The 15,078-nt window shown below is 44.2% G+C and overlaps 1 protein-coding gene across 11 annotated transcripts in view; it reads left to right on the top strand.

The window, feature by feature from the left end:
• The first annotated feature begins 73 nt into the window (after positions 1-73).
• Ints13 (integrator complex subunit 13) overlaps positions 74-15,078 on the top strand; it is a 28,880-nt gene continuing 13,875 nt past the window's right edge. For 3 of the 11 annotated variants that reach the window (XM_021654077.2, XM_021654074.2, XM_060384494.1), the window contains exons 1-5: positions 74-583; positions 1,401-1,636; positions 3,170-3,244; positions 12,618-12,820; positions 13,549-13,629. In XM_021654077.2, coding sequence (XP_021509752.1) covers positions 1,412-1,636; positions 3,170-3,244; positions 12,618-12,820; positions 13,549-13,629 — 584 coding nt within the window. In that variant the 5' untranslated portion in view covers positions 74-583; positions 1,401-1,411. Of the gene's footprint in view, positions 655-759; positions 892-1,400; positions 1,637-3,169; positions 3,245-12,617; positions 12,821-13,548; positions 13,630-15,078 lie in introns of those variants that run through there. The other 8 variants (XM_060384495.1, XM_060384496.1, XR_009592022.1 and 5 more) reach the window with 7 other exon arrangements.

Raw genomic sequence — 15,078 nt, 5'->3', positions numbered from 1 at the left:
CTTCCCCCGCCCCGCCCCGCCCCCCAGGAGGCGGCTCGCCGCTGATTGGTGGAAGGGACGGAGGGGGCGGGCCCCTTCTCGCCCGCTCTCACGCTGTTGCTCCGCCGCTTGCAAGCTCTCGCGTGTTTTCCGAGGGGCTGCCGGCCTGGCTGGAAGGCGGAGGAGGGGAGGTTGCGTGCGCTGGCTCTGCAGAGCCGAGGCGGGTGAGCCGGGCCGCGGCGAGTGCTCCGCTCCGGGACTCTCAGGTTCTTCCCAGTGGTTGGTTGGGAACAATCGTTGACGGCATCTTTTTCTTCCCCCCCACTTGCTCCGCCCTCTTCCGGTTCGGCCTCCGGTGTGCTTCCCTCATAGGGGAAGGGAAGATGGCGGGGCTGAGCGAGAGCGCCGTGCGCACGCGCGAGCCCGAGGGCGCCCCGGTGCGCGCCCGCGCATGCGCCCGCTCCAGCGCTTAGGAAGCCGGTGTGTTGGGAGATGAGCGGGGCGGTCACGGTCCTCTGCGAGTGCTACCGGACTCCGACCGTGCGCCGGCTGCCCACCCCCATCAGCGGCCTCCCGTTCGTTCGCCGCAGGACCGGGCACGAAAGTAAGCGAACCCGGATGCCGAGGGCTTCCCCGTCCGCCCGCCCTGCACACCGCCCCCCGCCCTGCAGCCAGGTGTGTGCGGAAGGTTGCGGAGAGGGACTTCGGCGGGGCGGGGCGGGGCGCTCCCGAGCCGCAGAAGAGAATAGCGGGACCGGAACGTAGTTCCTTACGGTTCACACTCGCTCTGCTTCCCGTCTGCGTTAGGATTGCCGGTTTATTTATTTAATTCTGTCCTGTGTAAAATTTTATGAACGACGCAGGCGAGTCCACTGCATGTTCACGTTCTCTGTTTACAAGAAAAAGTTTTTTGTAAGTGTTTTCGTCCTCACCAGCATGGGGAAAGCATGTTTGTTCTGGTCTACGTGGTGAGTTACGGTAGTGTGTTGCAGGTTGAGGGAGAGGATAAGTGAAGGCTGCACGGGAAGACCCGACCTTAGGAGCTGTGACCTTAGGAGCTGTGCCTGTACTTTTGGCTGCACTTTTGCTGTAATTCTTTTCGTGTGCGTTTTCCCTTAGCCCCTAGCAAGGCGCAGCAGAAAGAATAGGTCTGCAGTTTAGGGGTGTAGGGATCACATGCAAATAACGTGTGCGGGTTTTTACTGTTCTACGTGCTTTGTAAAAGGAGGGAACGAACTTACTTTGATGAATTGCATAGTATGATGTAGCTCACGCCTTGAACTGACCATTGGCCCGTGTTGCACGAAATTCCCGGAACTTAAGCTTCCTGACAAATGTTGAGGAAAAAACACCCAAGTGAGAAATCATTTAAGGTAAATGTTTTGTGTCAACATTTGATGGGTATGTTTATCCTTCTACAGGTTAAAACAAGATGAAGATTTTTTCGGAATCTCATAAAACAGTGTTTGTTGTGGACCACTGCCCTTACATGGCAGAATCCTGCAGGCAGCATGTGGAGTTTGATATGCTGGTGAAGAATAGGACCCAAGGAATCATCCCTTTGGCTCCCATCTCTAAGTCCTTGTGGACGTGCTCAGTAGAGTCTTCTATGGAATACTGTCGAATAATGTATGACATATTTCCTTTCAAAAAGCTGGTGAGTGTATGGACAAAAGTATGACTTGGGGTGTACCCCACTGTGTAAATAATTACTGTGTGAATGTTCTGTAGATCTGTAACTGTAGAGTCAAAGTGTATGCAGAACTGTGCTTTATGACTAACACGGTGTTGACATTATAGTGGCCAGCAGTAACAAAGGCTGATGAACACTTTATGACTAACACGGTGTTGACATTATAGTGGCCAGCAGTAACAAAGGCTGATGAACACTGAGCACGCGAAAGTGCAACAAGTGCTCCAAAGTGCTTTCCACTTGCTGGCTTCCCTGACACAGCTAGGTGGTGTACAAGGGATGTTACAGGTATGGAACAGGCTTGGAGAACAGCTGCTATCTCAGGAAGGAGTGTTGAGACGTTGTTATTTTGTAGCCCTGGCTGGCCTGGAACTGATTAGTAGACCAGGCTGGCCTTGGACTCATGGAGATCCACCTCCTTCTGTCTTACAAATGCTGGCATTAAAGGCATGAACCACCTTCCCAACTCCAAAAAGCTAAGTTTTTGTTCTTGGTGGTGGTAGTGTTTTGTTTATTTGTTGTTTTCCTTTTTAATTTATTTAATTTTATTTTATGTGCATTAGTGTAAAGGTGTCAGATCCCTTGGAATTGGAAATACAGACAATTGTGAGCTGCCATGTGGGTGCTGGGAATTGAACCCGGTCCTTTGGAAGAGCAGACAGTGCTCTTAACCACTGAGCCATCTCTCCAGCCCCTGTTGTTTTCATCAGTAAGAAAAGGCGTTGACATTTGATCGAAATTCCAAGTGTTAACGTTTTACCTTTAGGTTTCAGTATCTAACTGCAAGTAGATGGTGTGTGTTCCTTCTTACTGGCAGGAGCCTAAGCAGGGCCTAGCACATTAGATCTTTGCTTGGCCAAGGTCCTTATCATCTTACCTGATAGGGTTTTGTTTTGTTGTGGTACTAGGATCAAACCCAACACTGCTTGCTAGGCAGGCACTCTACCGCTTTCATCCCTTATGGTATTTTTTAATATTGTATATTGAAGTGGATGGAAGAACAGAACATACATAGTTCATGCCTATTACTTGGCGTCAGCGCCCTGTTTCTTCAGGGTTATCTCCAGACCCCCTGCTTGTGCTGGATTTTACCTTTTGGGGAAGTGCATTTAAATGTGGAGGCCTTTGCATCTGCTTTTGGCTGTACTGGAATTCTCTGTCCCCGGCTTGTTCGGTGGCTAGTTCAGTAGTCATTTTGGAGTCCCCTCAGTTGCTCCGTCTGTAGAGAGCCTGTCCGCCCCCACCTGGCCTGGACAGCCAACTGAGTGTGTGCCATCCTGTGAAGCTGCCCTGCTCATCTGTCTGCTCGTGCTCTTCTGCACTGCTTGCCCATGTCTCTCACCCCGATGCCTCCGCATTGACAGGACTATGTGTCCGTCACCACAGAATGGTGAACCACGTAGTTGCCGGTATTAGGAATTGTGTGTTATTGTACAATGTGATGGTGACTGAGTGAAATTAGAGCCGAATACTAATTGTCTCTTTGACGTCTATTAGGTGAATTTCATTGTGAGTGACTCAGGAGCACACGTTTTAAATTCTTGGACTCAAGAAGACCAAAACTTACAGGAGGTATGCTTAGGTTATGAAAATTATCTAAATGTGGTAAAAAAAAAAATTCTAATAATGATTAATTAAAAAAGATTCCTGTATCTTTGCAGAGTTTAAGATTCCAAGTTATATATAAAAACAAAAACAACAAAAAACAGCTCTTTCCTTTCCAGTCTCCCTCACCTCCAAGCAAATGTCAGCTATAGTATCTGGTTTTTTACTTGTTAAATATAATTTCTACATAGCACATTTTATTTATTGAGTTCTTAATTCAAACTTTATCATGATTGTTAGTGATGATTTATTTAGACTCTTCCCCACTCAAGCCTTTCACTTGTTTTTTTTTTTTTAGAATTTTTGTTTAAAATTTTGTTTGCAATATTCATAAAAGTATTCACTGCTATGTCACATTGTTTATGATTATTTACATGTAGAGATTATAATTTCCTTTTCCTCCCTGTGTACCTATTGTTGTATACTTATATACATATATATATACCTGTATAAACTCTCTCAGAACTTGTCAGTATCTCTTTACCATGAATGTGTCAGATAATTCACAGTCTCGTCTGCACTGACTGACATCAGCTCTCTTCTGCTCTTCATGTTACATTGCTCCTGTGTGTGACGGTTTGTCTGGTAGAGTGTGGCCGCCACAGTTCATGCAACGGTTCTTTTATCAGTATTTTAAATATGGAAGTAATGCTTTCTTAAAAGTGTAAGGTCTCATTTCACTATGTTCAGGCTTCCATTGATACTGTTGAAGTCCAGTATCATGTCATTTAGATTCTGCAGGCTTTAAGACTCTTCTCCTTCCTCATTTAGATTCTGAAAGTTTTCGATTAGCTGCCTGGGTGGGTCTTTTCCCATTTGTTGTACTGGGCCTTAGTTTTTAGTTTAGGGAAAATTCTGAGTTATATCTTCAGTGCTGTTCTTGCGTCTGTGTTCTCTTTCTGGAGTATTAATAGGATGTTGGACTTCTGGATTAAAACCATTTTTCTTACTAAGTTATTTGACTATTTTGAGCCTTTTAAATCTTATGTGGAATTTTTATTTGACTTAATTTTCAAGAGCTTGTCTTTATAACTATGTCCTGTTTGTTAAATTCTCTTGTTTTATAGTTGACATGCATTTTAGAACTAGAGGGTTATTAGGGTTTATTTGAAGATCAGTTTTGATCTCTTCCCAGTGTTCTCTCCTCGTGGAGTCTTTACTTAAATGCCTATTGACCTTTGGGTATGCGTCTCCTTTCTCAGAGCTGAACAGCAGGGTAGGATAGCCTCCCTTGGGGGCAGGTATTCCTGACTGGGCTTCACTATGGGGTAAGCCAGTTGTTCTTATCAAGGAATCGCAAAGTGTCATAGTCAGCAGATTGGCTCTTGGGGACCCTGCAGGGCCTCCAGAGAGGCTCCTCCACCCATTTACCTGTGTGCTGTCAACCTCATTGTCAGCTTTCTGGGAGAAGAGAAAGGCAGGGTCTTCCATTTTCAAGTGGGCTTTGAGAATGTATTTAATCCAGTACTTCATTATTTAAGAGGAGTTCTAGCTTCATGGGGCTATTTAAAACTTAAATTAGATTTCCCTTGGAGCTTTTGCCATGTGTAGGTGCTTAGTAAGCCACAGGGAGATAATGGTTCCTGTATGGGGCTAGACTGAGAGGTAACATGCAGCGTTTCGTAAAGTACTTGTGGGCCTTACACTCCTGTGGTGTATGTGCCATAGTTTGCTAATGTGATTCTGTGTCTGTGATTTGGGAAAGGTACTGGGTTAGGGTCTGAGTCAGAGTGGGCTGTTTACTGACTTCAAGCTATTTTTAGGTTTTAGCACCTTCCTCAGCCTTGCTTTTTGTGATGTATGGTGCCTCCTACTCTGCAGTGTTCTTGAGATTCTGTGGAGTGTGTCCTCATCTTGTCTTTTTCCCTCTGTAGTTACCTAGACTTCAGCTTCTTCAGTCCTGTTACGCTCACTGATACATTTTCCATTGGTACAAGTCTCGGTGACGTTTTCCCATTGCTCTTACGTACTGTCTCCTTTTAATCTGGATTTTGTGCTTTTTTTGTTGAGGTGGTGGTGGCAGTGGGATGTTGGGGATTAAATTTAGGGCCTCCTGCATGTTACACAAGCACTGTAGCATTAGCTGTGTTTCCTTCGGTTCATGACTCCCCTGCCTCACCTCCACGCAGCCAGTGTTAGATGCCTGCGCTAGCAAGACTGGTGGTTTATGTTTCTTCAGAGTTACTTTCCTGTGGTCTAGTGGAGGGGGCACAAACAAACCAGGGCTTCATTCACTAACTGTCATTTGTCTCAGACACTGGGTCTCCGGCAGCTTTTGTTCTTGATGGAAGACGCCAGGGTAATTCTTCACTGAGGCCCACAAACAGCACGAGGGCAAGGGTTAGTGAGGTATTTACGTGTACTATTTGAGTGAATTCATTTTAACATTTTCTGTCATCAAATACTCTTCAAGGACATAATCCCTTCCAGGGTTAGTTTTAATAAAACACTTTCTAAAAATGTGTTTATCACAGTGTTTGGTCTTAAAATATTTGTGATTAGTCTTTAAACTGTAAGCATGTCTACCTTCTCAATGTTTTAGGTTAAGTCACTGAAGAGATAGGGTTTTTATTGGCTTCATACTTCTTCCTCTCCAGAATATTAATATTTTGTTCATTATTTGAAAACAATTTAAAGGTTCTATGCATCTTCACTGTCTTTCAGAAAGTACCTGAAAAAAAATCTGGGAGTCTTTCTAGTTGTGTGTGAATAAAAGTCATCACACATTTGTATAGATCTTCCTTTCTGCACACTGTGGTATAGCTAATAGTATGTGACCATAAGAGAAATTGCTGGGCTTGATGGCACAGTCTTGTAATCCCAGAATTCAGGAGGAATAGGCAGGAGGATCAGGAGTTTAAGATCAGTATTAACTACATAGTGAGTTTGGGGATAGATTGGGCTACAGCAGACCCTGTCTCAAAAAACCAAACCCAACATACCAAATCAAGCAAAAGTACATGAATTTCCAGTGTTGGGAGGAACCCTTCAGTACTCTGAAGTGGTGAGCACACCAGGAAGAAGCTTCACTGTGAGGGCAGCTCCAGGCCATCCCTGATGTTGCGGCCTCTATGTATGAAGTGTGTCTGTAGTGTGCTTTGTTTGTCCTTGTGACAAAGCGTTGTCAGAAATCCTCATGAACAGTGAGTAAAGTCAGCTGGTTGCAAGTACTTCGGCTGGAAGGACTTGAGACATCCTTTGCTCTGTAGTTCTTCCCTCACGCAGGCAACGGGCCCTAGACCCACAGGGGTCAGAGGTGGCCTTTCCATTGTGCCACACATCTTTAGTCTCTATATTTGGTTTTTACAGATCATTGTTACACTTCAGGAGTTTAGGCCTTAGTTTTGTCTGTTAAACAAAGCTTGAGAGTGCCACTAATGTGGAACGGTTCTCTTATTTGTGTTTTCTGTTAGGTAAGGAAAAGGCCAGAAGAGAGTGGCCAGGGTCACACAGCTAATAAAAGGCTAAGCAGAATTTCAACACATATCTGACTGCAGAATTTTCTTTCTGTTGCTTTCCCAAGGAAATTGCTATCTCCTCCTATAAATCAGTGCTTGTTAAGCTTTTTCTATATTGCTGGGTTACATAGTAGTTTATAAATGACATTTTTCTTTTAGTTACTTTCTAAAATAGACAGTGTTTATGTAATTGAAAAAAATCTGTTTGTATCCATACATGTGTACCTATTTGTGTTTTGTTATCATGTTCATTACTTTTTTGTTGCTGTGACAGAATACTGGTGAGAGCAGCTTACGGGAGGAAAAGGTTACTTTGGCTCACGGTTTCGGAGGAGCACAGTCCCGTCATGGCAGCCACCCTGTCTGGAGCTATCCATGTGGGAATGTGAGGTTGGCGGATCAGGAGCCCAAGAGGAGCTCAGAAGCAGGCCAGGCTGTACCCCTGCCTTCAGTGGCTTCCATTTGCTTTGTGGGCTCCCAGATACAAAGGTTTCCCAGCCTTGAAAAAGGTGTTCAAACACGTGAGCCCATCGGGCTATTCCGACTTAACCATAGTGAGTGCAGACTGTGTGCTGAAACCCTGCCCGCTTTCGCTTCCTTCATTGGTTAGTGATGCTTAAAGCCTGTTTGCAGCAGTTGGAGAGGGCCGAACCAACACTCCACAGTGTTACCCCAGTGCCAGATCACAGTGTGGATAAATACTGCGAATCAGTGCTTCAAAACAACACAGAACCTTTAACTTCAGCAGCTACAAAAATATGTGTTAGTAAAGCACAAAGTGATGTTTGAATATGTGTGCATTGAATAATGTATACATAGTCAGTGTGTATATTTAATGTATACAGGTAAACTATTTGTCTCTGCAAAAACTTAACATTCCTTTAGACTGAAAGCTTTAAAGTCCTTCTTGGGCTAGAATCGGCTCAGTTGGTAGAACTCTTGAATAGTAGGCCTGCAGCCCTGCGTTCACATCCACAGCGCAGCATGGAGCCAGGTGTGGTAGAGAGTGCCTGGAATGGTAGTGCTGGAGGTGAAGGCGCCAGCTTCAGAAGTCAAGGTTGTCCTCAGCGAGACCTTCTCCAAACAAACAGACTATCCTGCATAAAAACATCTAGTTCTCCTTTCCTTCTACCACGTAGGTTCTGGAGATGAAACTCATCGTCAGGCTTGGCAGCAAGCACCTTTCCCTACAGAGCCATCTGGGAGCGCCCCTTACTTAGCTTACTTAGCTTACTTAGCTTAATGCTGAAGCTAGCCCCCAGGAGCTCCCTGGTTCCCTTGGATACTGTGACGTGGAAATGATGTGTGCAAATGCAGTAAGCACGTGGAGACATTGTGCAGCATTCAATCTGGTAACAGTGTTTTAACAGTCCTTTAGTGCAGGAACCACGTAAGATCCTAAGCTGGGGCTGGAGAGGCGGCTCAGAGGTTACCAGCACTGTCTGCTCTTCAAAGATTCTGAGTTCAATTTCCAGCACCCACATGGTGGCTCACAACCATCTATAATGAGATCTGGTGCCCTCTTCTTGCCTGCAGGTACAAATGCACACAGAATAGTGTATAAATAATAAATAAATCTTTTTTTTTTTTTTTTTTTTTTTTAAGATCCTAAGCTGTTTGAATTGATGCTTCTGTTGGAGCTGACTTCTGGAAGACCCTCCTACATGCTCCACCTCTTATATCTGTATTTTGAGTTAAAATGTTTCATTTGTTGTCTTTGTTTGTTTCTTTCTGAGATGAGGTTTCACTGTGTAGCCCTGGCTGGCCTACAACTGATTATGTAGACCAGGCTGGACTTGAACTGGTCAAGATCCATCCACTTGTATCATCTGCCTTTCAAGTGCAGGAATTAAAGACATGGGCCACCAAAAATGGAGTGTTAAACGTTTTTTTGTTTTTTGAAAATCTATAAAATAAGATTATTGGTAGGGTAAAATACATTGCATATTACCTCATGTTAATGCCTTATGAATCCTTTTGAAGTTTTGAGATATTTATTCTACTATAATATTAGAACTCACAGATATTTAGAATATCAGGTAACTTTATAAAATTTTATGATAATAGAATATTACATGAATAATTTGAATGTCCTTATTCATTGATTCCTCAGAGCATATGAAGCTGAGAAGTTGGTAGCCAAAATAATGAGATGACAGTGTTTAATAGTTAATATGAAACTCAGGCAGGCAGCCCTCCTACCTCACGTCTTCAGTAGCTGTGACCACAGGCACATAGACTCTTTTTTAAAAAGCTGTGTTGAGAATAATTCATAGACCATGAAATTTGCCTGTTTAAAGTATAGAATTATTGAATGTGCCATTGCTGGAATTTCAGTCTGTCTTCAGTGATACGGAGTGATCACCACAGTCGGTTTTAGAGCACCCCTCCTCAGAACATCCCCACACATGGGTTATCAACACTTAATTCCCTGCTTCAGACAAGCAGTTTCTAACCTTTCTCCATCGATGTCTCTGTCCTGGTCCTTGTGTGAATCCTGTAATGTGGTTTTGTGACTGGCTTCTTTGACTTAGCATTTATGTCATTTCAGGATTCATACACCACCACCACCACCCCCCTTTTTTTTTTTTTTTTCACTGAGACAGGGTTTCTCTGTGTAGCCCTGGCTGTTATGAAACTCTCTGTAGACCAGGCTGGTCTCAAATTCAGAGATCCTCCTGCCTCTGCCTCCTGAGTGCTGGGATCAAACGCATGTGACACCATTGCCTAGCCTTTTTTTCCCCCCAATTGTGTGTGTGTGTGCATGATGTGTATATGTGTTTTCATGTGGACGGTCAGGACAGCTTTGTAGAATCATTTTTGTCTTCCATCTTAACATGGTTCTAAGCATGGAACTCCAGTTTGTACCATTAGACAACAAGAGTACTGAGCCAGTTCCCTTTGTTTGTTTATTTACTTACTGTTCAATTGTGCGCCATCTCTCTAGCTCCATTTATCTACTTACTGTTCCATTGTGGATGGGCATTGTTTTGTTTATCTGCCAGGTGTTGGACATTTGGGGCTTTTATGAGTAGTGCTCCTGTGAACACCTGTTCAGTTTTCATGTGGAAATTACGACCCCCCTTTTTTGTTTATTGGCTTTGATACTCACTGAAGAGGAGAATTGGTTGGTGATTTGGTAACCTGTATTTAACACTTTGAAGAACTGCTAAGCTATTGAAAGTAATAGCTGTGCCATTTTGACCTCCTTCCAGCAGTGAATGAGGGTTTGCTTTTCTCTGAGTGCTTGTCAGTGCTTGCTTGTTATCATCTGACTTGGGGTTCTAGATTCCTAGTGCAAATAACATTACTTCATTTGAAAATTGTATTTCCCTAGTGAGTAATAGCATTAAACATTTCATGTGCTTGCTTACTGGCCATTTGTATATGAGTATTAGCAAAATTTCTATTTAACTCTTCTGCCTATTTTTTAAGTTTGTCTTAAAACTGTTACACTTATGTGGGGACATGGGGGTGCTGTGTGTGTCGTGTGCACAGTGGAAGTCAGAAGAACTTGGTGGAATTGATTCTTCGTTCTGTCACGCTGGCTCCGCTCTGGGCTTTATTTGGTGCTCACAATCTAACCCCGTGTTGGATGTATGCAGGGCTGATCCCCATTCCCGTCTGTTTTTGTTCCAGTCGCCCACTGTCGTAGTAACTGCTGCTTTCTGTAGTTTTTAAGTTAGTTAATATTGTCCTGCTCTGTTCTCGGACGTGGTTTGGCTGTTGTGGATCTCTTGAAAAGTCAGCGTTGTAAACACAGCAAAGCAGCTGAGACTGCATCAGCCGCAGGGAAACTCTAGGTCCGATTGGGTAATGTGTGTCAGCAGCGTAGAGACTTCCGGTCTGTGAGCACGGGATGTGTTCAGATCTTCTTTCATTTCTTCCGTCAGTGACTTACAGCTTTCAGAATGTAAGCGTTTCATTTGTTTTGATAAATTTATTCCTAAGTATTTATGCTTTTAAGAGTGTCTTCCTTGGAAAAAGGTAATTATCCCCCTCCCAGCAGATTGAAATAACAGTTGAGTTGCCAATCATTCATTCTTTTTTTATTATTTAATATAAAAAAAAACACAAGATAAAAGAATAGCTATCATTTGAAAGTTGGACAAGATAAACCAACAGAAGAAAGAGAACCCACGAGAAGGCACAAGATTGATACCCACTCATTTACACACTCAGGAATCCCAAAAGACACTAAACTGAAGCCAGAATATAAGCACAGAGGGCCTGGTGCACACCCTGCAGGCCTTGTGCCTGCTGCCTCAGCTGTGTGAGTTCTCAGGAGCTTTGCCCATTTGAATTGGAGGGCCTTGTTTTCTTGGTGTTCATCCATCTCCTTAAACTTTCCACCTCTTTTTCCAGGGGTTCCCTAGGTTTGAGGGGAAAGATATGGAGCCATCCCAGTTAGGGCTGAGTGTTTGTCTTAGAGTTTTATGGCTGTGAAGCGACACCATGACCATGGCAGCTCATATAAAGGAAACATTTAACTGGAGCTGGCTTACGGTTCAGAGGTTTAGTCCATTATCCTCATGGTGGGAAGCATGGTGGTGCAGGCAGACACTGTGCTGGAGGGGTAGCTGAGAGTTGTACATCTGGCTCAGCATGCAGCAGGAACAGACAGTGAACCACTAGACCTGGCTTGAGTTTCTGAAACCTCAAAGCCCACCCCCCACCCCAACAAGGCAGGCCACGCCTTCTAATAGTGCCACTTCCTATGGGCCTTTGGGGGCCATTTTTATTCAAACCACCACAGTAATCTGAGGTCTCTCACTGTGTGCATAATGCCAGGCTGGAGTCTCTGTATTTGTTCCCATCTTCCAGAGTAAGCGTCTGTGATTATGGCCTAAACAAGGCCATCATCTGACATATGAGTATATGAGTATATCAGAATATTGTTATGAGTCATTTTATCACTGCAGTTTTTAGATTTATCACCACAGTTCTACAGATTTACCGGTACAGTTTTTATTTGGGTTTACCTTAGCTCTCTGGGTGTTTTAGTCTCAGGTTCTTGGTCACACAAGCACTATTGGGTATGGGTCCTATCTCATGGAATGGGCCTTGAGTCAGTTATTGACTGGTTATTTGTGCAAGTTTTGTGCCACCGTTACCCTTTCAAATACGCCTTAATTTTAGCTGTCTATTCCCTTCCACAACCCTTCTCTCCTTTTCCTCCTACTTGGAACTAAGTTAACCTTCATTCTCGACAGAAATGCTCTGTGAGCAGACTGTATAACCTTTTTAGTGATGTTAGATTTGGCTTGCTAGTATTTTATTAAGGGAATACACAAACTATATATGGATACAAACTCCCTTAACAAAATACTAGCAAGCCATGTCATAGATATGATTTATTTATTTTAATTTTATGTACACTGGTGTTTTATCTGCATATATGTTTTATGAGGGTGTCAAATCCCTTGGAACTGGAGTTACAATTATGAGCTGTCATGTGGTTGCTGGGAATTAAACTTGCATCCTTGGGGAGAGCAGTCAGTGCTCTTCATTGCTGAGCATCTGACCAGCCCCTTGTTTGTATATACGTATACATACACATACATATATACATAGTTTTTGTGGGTTTTTGTTTTGGTTTGGGTTTTGGTTTTTTGTTTGTTTGTTTGTTTGTTTGTTTGTTTTGAGACAGGGTTTCCCTGTGTGGCCTTGGCTGTCCTAGAACTCACTCTGTAGAGCAGGCTGGCCCTGAACTCACAGATCTGCCTGCTTCTGCCTCCCCGCGTGCTGAGGCTAAAGGCGTGAGCCACCGCCGCTCAGTTCCTTGTCCATATTCTAAGAAGCTTTTGTTTGTAGGTCTCCTAGGATATTTTTGTCTACCGTGGCATACCTATGCTAATGTAGTTGTTTCCCTCTTTACTTAGCTGATGGCAGCCCTCGCTGCTGTGGGGCCCCCTAACCCCCGGGCGGACCCCGAGTGCTGCAGCATTCTGCATGGGCTTGTGGCAGCAGTGGAGACCCTGTGCAAAATCACTGAGTATCAGCATGAGGCACGCACACTACTCATGGAGAATGCAGAGCGAGTTGGGAACCGAGGACGGATAATCTGCATCACAAATGCAAAAAGGTGGGCTGTTAACACAGTGATCCTTGCCCTGAGAGAATTTAATCACTGGTTTCCAAGTGTTTTCCAAGTGTAGCCTGTGATGGTAGGATATGCAGATGCCTTGTCTGATTTATTTACTATATTGCTTGCCTTTTAATACTGAGACTGGGCTTATTGAGTTCTAAATTAAAAGCCATCTTGGTAAGTTGCACACGCTCATGCATACCTGCAGTCCTAGTGCGTAGGAGGATTGCCCTGAGTTTGAGGCCAGCCTGGCCTAGGGAGGCCTAGGGAGGCCTAGGGAGGCCTAGTGAGGCCTAGGCCGGCCAGGACTACACAGCAAAACTGTTGCAACAAAAGCACCTTGTTAAAGACTGTTTAGATTATCATGTAAACTGATAAGACTGTTTTCTTCACTGATTGTTTTTAGCTAGTAATATGATATTATAAATGAGTATGCTCAAGACAGTCTCTGCTAAATAATTTTATAAAATATTTATTTTTCTATTTTAAATTACATGTCCCTGTGTGTCTGAGCGTGGGTTTGTACACATGCTTACAGGTGCTGCAGAGGCTACAAGGTCCCCTGCACCAGATGTGAGCTGCCAGATGTGGTGCTGGGAGCCAATATGAGGTCTGCGGCAAGTGCCACATTTGCTCGTGACCTGAGCGCTCCCAGCAGCCCCCTGAAGGGACAGCATATAGCTCAGCAGGGCTCTGACTGTTTTCTTTCTATTTTAAAAACATAGTGATAGTCATGTACGGATGCTCGAAGACTGTGTCCAGGAAACAATTCACGAGCACAACAAGCTTGCTGCAAACTCAGATCAGTGAGTATGCTTCATGGATGAATAACTGTCCTCAGCATCAGCCACACGATGTGGGTTTCACATGTATTTCAAGTAATTTTTACTGTGTTTGGTAGCATTTTCTTGATTTTTCTTATTTAATTAGCCTAAAGCTATATGTTTCATCAGAATTTTTTTTCCTTACATTTAGAATATTACCTTCTTCTCACAGGAATGGTGCTCTACGATGCGCATTTGCTCTGGGAGCTTATTATCCACGCTAGGAACTTAGAAAACATGCAAATATGGATGTCGTTATCCATCATTTGCTACTTGAAAATGTAACAGCTCATTGCCGTGTGTGAATTTACTTTTAAGTAATAGTAGTTGAAAAGAGATATTCATAGCAGTATTTAGGGATGATCAAAAGTGTTTTTTGTTTGTTTGTTTTTTTATACACCAAACAATTGTGCCACTGTACGGACACCATCTTTGTACCCTGCCATTCGGGTCTGACACCAGCTCTCTGAAGATAGTCTTACAGATTGAGCTCGGGTCCTCAGAGTTGTGTACTCTCCCTACCCTTTAGACAGTGTTAGTCTGACTCACTGTCAGTTGTTCCCACAGCCCCACCATGTTTGAGTTGGCTGTGAATACTAGTGTGCTAGCTTGTTATAAAGGACAGAGGAAGCAGGTGAAGCAGGACAGTCCCAAGTGCAGTTTTTTACCCCTTGGAGCTCAATGGGCTGTGTTGTCTTCACTGTGTGGATACATTCCTGTCAAGACCCCTAAGCCCTTTATCTCTAGGGTTTTTATGGAGCTGTCACACTGATTATGTCTTTTCTGCCTCTTCTTTCTTTCCGAAGGAATGAGTCAAAGCTTCTAATCATAGCATTGTCTTTCTGATAAAATCTTCCCATCCAGAAGCTGTGGAGAATCCCAAGAGTCAGGTCGTTAACACAGTTGGATGAGTACCCAGGGCATTCCCAGAGATTCAGGAACCAACTGTCAAGAACCTAGGTCCAAGGTCAGATAGCAGAGAGCAGAAGTACTGTTGGCACCGCAGTGCTCATGGGTTTTAGGGGCTTGGTCCCAGATATATGCCTGTTGCAGAACAGCCAATAAGGGCATGTTTCTGCCAGTTGTACGGGCTGCAGTTTGGACCGAGCGCTCACTGTCTTCTTACGTGGAGTAGGCATTGTGAGCGAAGTGGGGCTCTGTCTAGTGGGCGGCCGCGTGTTCAGGAATGCCCGCTAGGGCTCCCTTGACTGGCTCGGAAGGGACAGCCTCTACTCAGGGTCAGAAAGAACACGGCTGTCGTGACTGCGAGTGTGTAGTGCGCAGTTAGAGTAGCTGGACTTTTTAAACACACTGCTGTCAACTCTTACGTGTGACAACATGAGTTCCGAACCTGCCTGGTGGAAGGAGTGAGTCCCGCCTTATCCCTCGGCGTCCACCTGTGCGCTGTGCGCTGTGCACGCCCTCCTGTGA

Source organism: Meriones unguiculatus, chromosome 5, assembly GCF_030254825.1.
Source record: "Meriones unguiculatus strain TT.TT164.6M chromosome 5, Bangor_MerUng_6.1, whole genome shotgun sequence".
Classification (NCBI taxonomy): Eukaryota; Metazoa; Chordata; class Mammalia; order Rodentia; family Muridae; genus Meriones; species Meriones unguiculatus.
Note: the sequence above shows the minus strand (reverse complement) of the source record. Positions and strands in the feature narration are given on the sequence as shown.